Genomic DNA, 9,683 nt, shown 5'->3' on the forward strand with positions numbered 1-9,683 from the left:
TAAAGCATAAAGAGAGGAGAAGATAAGAAAAATAACGTATAATATGAGGATAAAATTATCTCAAAAGTTTAATTAAATAGAAAAAAAAAGGTTATTATTATATATACTAAAAATAAACCTCAACTTCCACGTATTTAAATAATAATAATAATAAAATTTTAAAATATTATTAATATCCTTAAAACTTAAATAAACTGGTAATAGCTTCCAAATTGGGAAGATATTTAAAAAAAAAATTAAAAATTTAAAAAATATTAATGATACTTTAAAAGATTAGAATATATTAATAGATATTTTTATTAATTTAACTTACCTAAAATATAAAATTACTTAGAATGCACTATCTAATTAAAATTTATGAAAGAAAAAAATAATCCAATAAATTCCATTTTGAGCATTTTTTTTTATTATTATGAAAAAATTTATTAAAAAAAAGATCACAATTAATTATTCAATAAAATTATAAAAATCCATTTGGCAAGGAAGCAATGGTATTAAATAACTAACTTTCATTGGGAAACTATATTATTAAAAAAAACTCTTAACTGTATTTTTGCACATTATTTTAATTTAAAATTATTTAATTAAATACACCCTGGTTTTAGGCAATGCAATAAATAACAAAATACATTTACCATATTATAAAAGGAATTTTCATTAAATAATTATTTTCCTAATTTTGTCACGATTTTATACTTTATTATATAATGATTGCGTTACTTTAATTAAAACGAATATACAAAATCTGGGGCCCACCATAAAATATTCGACCTTTTTTTTCCTTCTAAGTCAAAGCTTAACTACTTACCATTTCAATCTTTATTATTAATAATTTTTAAAAGATAAAAAAGAAAAATCAACGTGAAGAGACGGAAACCGCCCTCTCCGTGTGGTAATAGAGGAGGTCGTTGTCAAAGGAAACTGTGGGTATTTTAGTCATTTAGACTGAACTGTCGGTCTCCTAACTATGGTTAAACTAACCATGGGATTGGGCTTGAGGGTGTTCGTTACAGGGCGCTCGTGAGGTTTCTGTCGATGTGCGATGAAGGGGAACGCGGCGTCGGTGACTCGTTTAGACTCGGACGATTCGATACGACGAGTTGAAATAGTGCTGGGAAGAATTTGTTGAAGAGATTTGGTGGTGTATAAAAGCTAGAAGAAGAAGTGTTCTGAGTATTGAGTGGGGAAGAAGGATTAGAGAGAGATTGAGAGAGTGTGAGGGGGAAATGGGGGATTCGAGTGACTCAATGTCGGTGGATATGGAGTCGATTTCTTCTGGTGGAAAGGTATCTGCATTTCGTGTCTCTTTTACGAATGTGTGTTTAATGATTTGATTAGATGGATTTGAACATCGTTCTTTGTTTGCTTGCTGAGAAATATTTGTTTGGGTGGGAGATGAGGAAGGAAGATCTTGAAACATGGATTCTTGATGTTTTGTATGAATTCGTTAAAGTAACGATCGTGTCAAGTTAATGGCTACATTCGATTTTTATTTCATGGTGTTGCTTGCTTTGTTTTCTAAATTCAATGGTCTTTGGAATCCTTGCGGCTGGGAGTTTTCATTATGGTGTTCATACCAGAATTGGATGGAGGTTACTATTTACTTGTTTAGAAATGCATTTTGAATTCAATTAGGCAAAGTTTCTTTATGGGAAGCAACTACCCGATATGTTTTTCTCGTTTAATCTATATGTTGTTTGCGATAAGCTTTTGTAATCCCCCTTTTAAGGTAGTTCATATATGGTTCTAATACTTGCCGGCTTTTTTAGGTACTTCAATTCTCATTTTTGAAGGCGTTTGCTGTCATTCTTTACCAAAATATTTCATTTTGAATGCATACACACCAATAGCTATTGCATTCTTTTCTTCACTCTACTTCAGATAATTACGTGTAAAAATTTATATTTTTTTATCTTTTTTTGGCAGGAGTATCTTGTGAAAACTTGTTCTGGTGCTGTTTCTGTCACTGTGATTGGAGACCAGGACAAACCAGCTCTAATCACTTATCCTGATTTAGCTCTAAATTGTGAGTATGTCGAATGTGTCGTGTAAATTGTTATAGGCTTTAATGTGTATATTGAGCTAGCTCACTGCAAGTTGTATGTTCATTTTTACCCCAATCAAAGAAGTTCTAAGCTTTAGGGAATTTCCAGTCATCAAGAAAAGAAAAGAAATTTCATGGATCGTTTTTGTTTTAAGTCATGTAAGATTGCTTTTAATGTCATATCCAAAAAATTATGGAGTTTTTGAACTTTGTCCTTGCTGTTTTGAAATAGTTAGTTTTTCATTACCTCAGTTGCATGCTTTTTTATTCTAAATTTTATGTGCTGAAAATTTTGGAATTGGTCATGTTGTCTACTACTAACATCTACGGTGTATTTTTGGTTTATTTTTCAAGAATTATTTTTTTCACACACATATGTGTTTTTTGTCTTCTAATAGTGGCTATCTAGATCGCTCTATATATTTATATAATTTTTAACAACCGGCTGAGGTTTTCAAAATTATTTTAGACTATAAACTTATGTGTATATGAAATTGGAATATAGACCAGCTCAATCTTTGAAAATGGAGAAAAAAAGAGTTATTAAATGAGACCATTGGGTTGAAAAAAATGAAATGACCTATGGCTTAATACATTTTGAATTTGATGTCCTGTTGGGAAGTTTTAGTATGTCTCTTTGATTTGTCCTGGTCATATAGCAATGTTTAAACAAGTTACATTTCATTATTCATCAGATATGTTCTGCTTCCAAGGATTAATGTTTTGTCCAGAAACGTGTTCGTTATTGCTTCACAACTTTTGCATATATCATATCAGCCCTCCTGGACATGAGGTTTGTATAAATGGCATGGCCTGATATCTCTACCAAATTTTATAAATAATAGGTTAATTTTTACATTGCATGGATCAAAAAGTAACTCACTCAATAAATGAGTACTCTTTTGAGTTACTCTTTTATCTATGCTATGTAGAAAATAACCTATTATTTAAAAAATTGTGTTGCTTCAATGCCATTGAACTTTCCAATAAGTACGTTAATTTTGACTTCCACATGAATTCTTCTCATATTGGATCCTTGTTCAAGAGTTATTGCAGTTAGGAGCCGCTGCAATTTGCCCTGATGATCCTGTACTTTCTGCAGATGACTTGGCAGATCAAATTGCTGAAGTTCTTAACTATTTTGAGTAATTCAATTGTCCTTTTGGCTAGTTTCAATTTAGTATAACCAACAGTTAATTGGTGAAGAATCCCACTCGTCTGACTCTTGGAGGCTTTATTTGTTTTATACGTTAGCTCTATTTGAAATGAACATGCACAAATCCGATGACTTACTCTTCTTTTCTCTTTCTCCCAGGCTGAGTGCTGTAATGTGTATGGGCGTTACTGCTGGAGCATACATCCTTACTCTCTTTGCTGTAAGCTTTCTCCTTGTTCACCATGCATGTGGTTACCTTTTTTTTTATGTATTGTTTTTCAAGTCCTCTTGGATTTTTTTTTTCTTGTACTGATTTGATTTGTTGGTGGCAGATGAAGCACAGGCATCGTGTTCATGGTTTGATATTGATCTCTCCCATATGCACAGCACCCTGTTGGACAGAATGGTTGTGTAACAAGGTTTTTTTATTTTATTTTATTTTATTTTCTGAACTATTACGATCATCTTCAGGTTTCTTGGAACCTTTTTGTAAATGAACTTTTGTTTGTGCAGGTGATGTCAAATTTGCTTTATTTTTATGGCATGTGTGGGGTAGTGAAGGATTTTTTGCTAAAGCGGTATTTCAGTAAGGTAGGTGTAAAATAGCTTGGGCTTAAAAACCAGTTTTTACATTGGGATGGTGGTTTCTCCTTAACCCAATCTTTGGGTTTGTTAAATTCTATACAGCTTAAGATATCTAATCTAGGCTTTTAAAACACATATTTTAGGTTACACACTAACTATAAACTTTCGAGTTCATTTTTTTTCCATATAACCTGAATATGAACCAACTATAGTTACACAAATCCATGCACTTATTGGTGTTGTTTTTTCTCAACTGAATTTTATTGGACATTTGTATTTTGCTAATTATAGGAGGCTCGTGGTTGTTCTCAAGTACCAGAGTCTGATTTAGTTAAAGCATGCAGAAGAGTAAGTACTCCAGCATTTTTCTTGTTTGTTTTTTAGCAACTACAAACTGCCAATTGTTAGAGTTGGAAAACTTAACGGATTTTAAGAGTTGAGCATTTGTTTGATCAAACATTATACACGTTCTATGTCAACAGTCGCTCGATGAGAGGCAAAGTTCAAACGTCTGGAGGTTTCTTGAAGCGATGAATGGGTAAAATGCTTCTTTTATGCTTTAAAGAAATTTTGCTTGTCAATTGTTGGGTCAAAGGTCCTCCTGCCTGAACTTCATTTTCCTTTAATGCAGGAGACCTGACATTTCAGAAGGGTTGCAAAAACTTAAGTGCCGTTCATTGATATTTGTTGGGGACAGGTCTCCGTTTCATTCAGAGGCTCTTCACATGACTGTAAAACTAGACAGAAGAAATAGTGCCCTTGTCGAAGTATGTTGCACTTTTTTCTTCTTTCTTTTGAGATTTAATGCAAGCTTTTTACTAAGGTGAATTAAAATGAGCTATTTTCAGGTTCAGTCATGCGGGTCAATGGTGACGGAGGAGCAGCCCGATGCAATGTTGATACCTATGGAGTATTTTCTCATGGGATATGGCATGTATAGGCCATCTCACATCAGTGTTAGCCCAAGAAGCCCCTTGAGCCCTTCTTTCATTGCTCCAGAGCTTCTGTCTCCAGAAAGTATGGGCTTGAAGTTGAAACCAATAAAAACAAGAATCTCCTTGGAAGTCTGAAGGACAGACAATGAAAAGAGTCAGAAGAAAAAGAAATATAAAGATCGCCTTTTGTGTTTGTATGTACTTGAAGAGTTGGACAGTGTTTTGCTTTTTCTTTGGCAATCCATCAGTTCATGAATGAGGGGTGTGGTGTGTAGATAAAGAAGAAAGAGGATAATTTATAGTGAAAACTTCTAGGCAGAAAGCAGAATGTCATTCTTTAATTTGTAATCAAGAGTTAGTTGAAGAGGGCTATTCTCTGTAAATTCTAGAATAATTTATTTCTAAGGAACTAATAAAGTGTTTTCAGATTCAAAAGTGCACCTTTTCACCTTGTATCTCTATTGCTTCTTTGCTTTCGTGGTGATTGATGTTTCTTTTCACCCTTGAACTAATGCATTTCATCAGTTGTCTATGATGTAGCTAGGAAGGCGAAGCAAAAGAGATTCTTCAGGTCCATTTTCTTTGATAACCGAAAAGAATATATCGAATGTTCGATGTGGTTAACGAATAGACAACCAAAAGGTACAAAAGGTACAGTTGAATCCCCATCCATATTGTATATTGTTGGGTTTTCTAATCTATTCACGTTCCATATAATAACTCAATCTAGCTCATCACATTCACAGGTTCAAGCTACATCTTCTCGCTGCTGATGCTTACCTCAGACGGGCGAATTCTTTCGAATCATCCTTCATCATTTTGAAAGGATTTTCTTCTGCTCATTTCAGCATACATTTCTTCGATCATCGGTTTCCACAACCGGACACGTGCATTGATAAACCAATTAGATACCTGCCCAGATTCAAATAGCAGAACTCAGAAACAGTGACAAACTGGTAAGAAAGTTCTCAGAATATCCTGAAGCAGCAAGAACCTGATTTCTGGTTAATCCACTTTTTACTGCAAGCAAGTGCTTTTCTGTGTCCTTGGGGTACCTGAAAATTCTCCAAAGTTGAGTGATTACTTCAACATATTCATCAAAGTAAACCAGATTTATCACAGAATCTTACGGATGGAGAAAGTTCTGAAACATCCACGCCCTTAGAACTGAGACAGAGTTTTCAGGCAAGCCTCTCTGTGCCCTCCATAATTGATTATCTTTCCTTTTCAACTGCTGGAGAGCCAACTGCTTCCGAATGAACGTTGTCTCGAAGGACTTTTCCTTCTCCTTGGTGCACACTGTGTTAGAATGCATTCCCATTGCAAGGATACAATTAGTAATCTTCTCCCTCAGGCTTTTATACACAGAAGTGATTGTCTGGTAAGTATAATGAGAATGCAAGCGAGGATCCAAATCGGTGGCAGCATGAAATGCAGATGTAACAGTATGAATCTCGTCCAAGCATTGAGTGTACCTCTCATCAATCTGAATCATTATCAAGTTGTTCAAGAACAATATAACGACCAAAATCAGAAAACTAACAGTTATATTTATAATTCCGTGTACCTACCAGTTGTTGTAAAGTCAACAGATGGGATCTCTTGGCATCACCAGATGGTTTCGGCCATTGAGTCTCTAGGGAACTTGATGAGAATGGGACAAATCCAACTGTGGTTGATGAATGGCTAACTTGATCTGAACTTTCCAGTGGATAGCTTGCAATTTGGGAAAGTATGTCCTGAATGACGGAAAGATATCTTGATCCTGATATTGCTTGAGAGGGATGAACAGGACTACTACCATAACTGTAACTTAGAGAGAGGTCCATGGAGTTGCAGGCTAATTCTGTGTTGTTCAAGCAAGGCTGAGTAGCACCAGAAAAAGTCAGCTGTGAATACTGGTCCAGGAAATTGGTTCCTCCAACGATCACAGGTTCGGAAGTGGCTAGACTCAGAGAAAGCTCATTCCATAACTTGGAGTTCATAGTGTTGGATGGCATCCAGCCATTCTGAACCAGGTTTTCCATCGATGAAATGGTCTGGAAATCTGATCTTACTGGATTATCCCTAGCAATTGGCTGATTATAAAGAAAATGACCGTTTTCCCACTCGTTATTTGCATTACATAGAGACTCGTCACGTTCACAGTTTAGAGAACTTGCAAATGATGAGTTTGAAGCATTAGAGGAACTGTGTTCGAAGCAGGTTCTAAAAGTCTCTAATTGCTGGAACTGAGGGGCTGAAAATGCTGAATCTTTTGCATCCACTGGAGAAACAGAAGCAATAGGAATTGCTCCGGCTAGCTGATCTTGAAACTCAGCATTACTAGAGAGATTCAAACAACCTCCGGAAACATCCACCAAATCGTTCCGTTGTGGGGCAGTGAACATTGGAGAAGAGCCTAAGAACCCCAATTGATCAACTATATGATCATCTGCATCAGTAGCAGGGCATCCAGATTCCCGCAGAGTCAAAAGGATAGGAAATCCAGCTGCAAATGGCTCAAATCATTAGGGTTAAATTAATTGAACACACCGAGTTTGGAATGCGAAGAGGCAGAATCTCACCTACAATGACAGAATTTGTACTGGCCATATTCACCAGAGCATTCCTCAAGTCACTCTCCAACTTTGAAGCATTGTAGACGAAAACTCCCCATCTTTATCCTGCAGCATCAGCTCAGGCTAACATACTCGAACAAAGAAAGCAACCTTACATTTGATTAATCTTTGTCATCCAAAATAGGATGTGAAACTTATAGAGTGGAAGCCCTCACCAAATCTTCTGAAAAGGGCACCGTGGTTCTGAATCACTAAGCAAGTAATGGATGTGATGGCTTAGTAATGAACTTCAAACTTGCAAAGTATTAAACGCATAAAGACTGCTACACTGCTTACATGCTTTTATGGTCCTTGACTCACAGGAGATCTGAGACATCCCAAAGAAGCAAGAGAAGAAGATTCAAAGAACTTGGCTTTTGTATCTCCATAAAAAGGTGCAAGTTTGGAGAACCACTCACTCTTTGTTTAAGGCTGATGGCCCATGTCCTTCTCTCTGTGCCATCTCCTTTGTCCTGCTCACGACCGCTCATTTTCTGATCCACTGCAGTCATCGTAATCCAAATATCTGGATTCTCTTTGTTGAAACTTCTGTTCCTGCCAGGTCTTGTCAGTACCTTTTTTCAGAAAAGTCCGTTTCTTTCGGACAAAGTCCCTTTCTTTTTAGCTATACTGGACAAGGAAACAGAGGTGATGAGAAGAAGCCAGAGTAAATAAAGGAACAAAGTATTACACAACAACTGAGAACTTACGGCAATCAAATGTGAAAAAAGAGAAACTTCACTGTTTCACCAGTGTACTTTTGAACAGATAAAGTCTCGGAGAAAGAGAGAGAAAAGAGCCTGAAAATCATGATGCAAGCAAACCCAAACACCCCATCTGTTTGTTTTGGCTCTTATGGACTGCTTGAATCCGAACCATATGATGAAACCATGCAATCCGATGGACTTCATTTCTCGGATCAAGAATCCATTTTCCATTACAATGGCTTCTTGAATCCAGAGCTCTGCCATTGGATCTGATGTGTGATACAACCCCACTTTTTCCCTCATTTCTAAATATTTTCTCTGATTTTCTTTTGAGCTCTGACCATGTAGCTATAATGGAATCTGGAGCAATGACCAGAAACTACTAAGGAAATAATGGGGACCTACACTACAACCTCAATGCTGGCGCAACTCTTCCATCTAGCTGTTATTGAAAGAGTGGCTTCTGCCTTCTACTCTGCACTGCAGGCTTGGTAAGTGGGTTTAATTTCTAACCATCTCAATTGTCGCTCTGAACTCTAAATCCGATTACTGTCAAAGGTGAAGCAACATTTTTCAGGTTCAGGAGCCAAAACCTCTCTCTTGTACATTGGTTTTACTAATTACCCAAGAAAGAAAGAGAAGGGTCTTCTTCAATGAGTCTTTAATGCAAGAGTTTACTGGACAAAATGTGCTTAAACAGAGTACGGTTCGATTTTCCCAGAAAAGACAATACATTCATTAAACTCAAGTGTAATTATCATTCAGCTTCCATGTTGAATGATGAAGTAGCTCAGTGCTCGAGAATGATTTCCAGAAGCAAATTCTTTGACAGCACAATGACAAAAAAGAAAAAGAAGGAACTTAGAGATCTCAACTGGTTGGAAAGGGATTTAAGCCTTAGAGATCTTAACCGGTAGGAGTGTGAAAACTTTTCCTCGGGCATTTTAAAAACTTTGAAGGAAGTCCAACAGGAAAAGTCCAAAGATGGTATAATTGTATTGTTACAAATGGTATCAGAGCTAGACATCGGATAGTATTCCAAAAGAGAGATCTTACATTGGTTGGAGAGGGTAACGAATCATTCTTTATAAGGGTGTGCTTGGACCCAAATAAGTGAGTAAAATATAAATGAATTTCTTACCATTTCCACGTCGTTCATGGTAAGAAACTTGGAACCGTGGGGTCTGCTGCTACTTGCTTGGTTTGGCTGCAAACCCAAACAGAGATCTGGCAATGTCTGGTAGCTCTTTTTCCTGTCCCATTTTTGCTTTCACACATCCGTACTGCTAAAAGAGATAACTGATTGCTAACTTATTTTTCTCTAATGCAGCAGAAACACAGAAACTGGGCTCCATTTGAAACCAACAATTTTGACGAAGAAGAAAAGGGTTTCGACCGTACCATTAAAGCGACCAAATTCAGCCAAAACCGCACCCATTTCGTGGAATTGAAGAAGGTGAGAAAGGTTGATTCAGAGAGAGGTCCCATGGTGGGTCGTCGAAGTCCGAACCTCACCCATAACTCACGACACTGTGTGTGCTCAGTTGAAAGGACACAGACCAATCAAGCAATGGGCTTCTAGTTCCATCGTCTTTCTTTTTTTTTTTTTTTTTTTTTTTTTTTTTTTTTTTTTTTTTTTTTTTTTTTTTTTTTTTT

The 9,683-nt window shown here is 36.4% G+C and overlaps 2 protein-coding genes across 4 annotated transcripts; one reads left to right on the forward strand and one right to left on the reverse strand.

Moving 5' to 3' along the window:
* Positions 1–1,054: 1,054 nt before the first annotated feature.
* On the forward strand, positions 1,055–5,155 carry LOC111496094 (protein NDL2-like). Of its 3 annotated transcripts, none has more exons than XM_023146376.1 (12): positions 1,055–1,286; positions 1,927–2,026; positions 2,740–2,837; positions 3,101–3,189; positions 3,360–3,420; positions 3,533–3,619; positions 3,714–3,791; positions 4,077–4,133; positions 4,268–4,323; positions 4,417–4,552; positions 4,634–5,063; positions 5,098–5,155. In XM_023146376.1, the coding sequence occupies exons 1-11, from the start codon at positions 1,227–1,229 to the stop codon at positions 4,853–4,855; spliced, it is 1,044 nt and encodes a 347-aa protein (XP_023002144.1). In that variant the 5' UTR covers positions 1,055–1,226; the 3' UTR covers positions 4,856–5,063; positions 5,098–5,155. The 3 variants fall into 3 exon arrangements, with proteins under 3 accessions (XP_023002144.1, XP_023002147.1, XP_023002145.1); XM_023146379.1 differs by lacking the exon at positions 1,055–1,286 and adding an exon at positions 1,297–1,468 and having other exon boundaries at positions 1,927–2,030; XM_023146377.1 differs by lacking the exon at positions 1,055–1,286 and adding an exon at positions 1,298–1,468.
* A 122-nt stretch (positions 5,156–5,277) lies between these two features.
* On the reverse strand, positions 5,278–7,973 carry LOC111496093 (homeobox protein ATH1-like). The gene is made up of 5 exons (XM_023146375.1): positions 7,261–7,973; positions 6,292–7,217; positions 5,851–6,206; positions 5,715–5,775; positions 5,278–5,632 (listed from the first exon to the last, which is right to left on the reverse strand). The coding sequence occupies exons 1-5, from the start codon at positions 7,313–7,315 to the stop codon at positions 5,525–5,527; spliced, it is 1,506 nt and encodes a 501-aa protein (XP_023002143.1). The 5' UTR covers positions 7,316–7,973; the 3' UTR covers positions 5,278–5,524.
* Positions 7,974–9,683: the final 1,710 nt, after the last annotated feature.

The sequence above is a fragment of the Cucurbita maxima genome, unplaced genomic scaffold (genome assembly GCF_002738345.1).
Source record: "Cucurbita maxima cultivar Rimu unplaced genomic scaffold, Cmax_1.0 Cma_Scf00022, whole genome shotgun sequence".
NCBI classification, from domain to species: Eukaryota; Viridiplantae; Streptophyta; class Magnoliopsida; order Cucurbitales; family Cucurbitaceae; genus Cucurbita; species Cucurbita maxima.

Excerpts from the sequence above, each read along its gene's own strand:
- LOC111496094 (XM_023146376.1), top strand. The coding sequence starts at position 1,227 with ATGGGGGATTCGAGTGACTCAATGTCGGTGGATATGGAGTCGATTTCT. Across the intron at positions 3,421-3,532 it reads ACATCCTTACTCTCTTTGCT|ATGAAGCACAGGCATCGTGT; the intron begins GTAAGCTTTCTC and ends TGTTGGTGGCAG. Across the intron at positions 4,134-4,267 it reads TAGTTAAAGCATGCAGAAGA|TCGCTCGATGAGAGGCAAAG; the intron begins GTAAGTACTCCA and ends CTATGTCAACAG.
- LOC111496093 (XM_023146375.1), bottom strand. The coding sequence starts at position 7,315 with ATGGCCAGTACAAATTCTGTCATTGTAGGTGAGATTCTGCCTCTTCGC. Across the intron at positions 6,207-6,291 it reads TGTTGACTTTACAACAACTG|ATTGATGAGAGGTACACTCA; the intron begins GTAGGTACACGG and ends ATAATGATTCAG. Across the intron at positions 5,633-5,714 it reads GTGGATTAACCAGAAATCAG|GTATCTAATTGGTTTATCAA; the intron begins GTTCTTGCTGCT and ends GAATCTGGGCAG.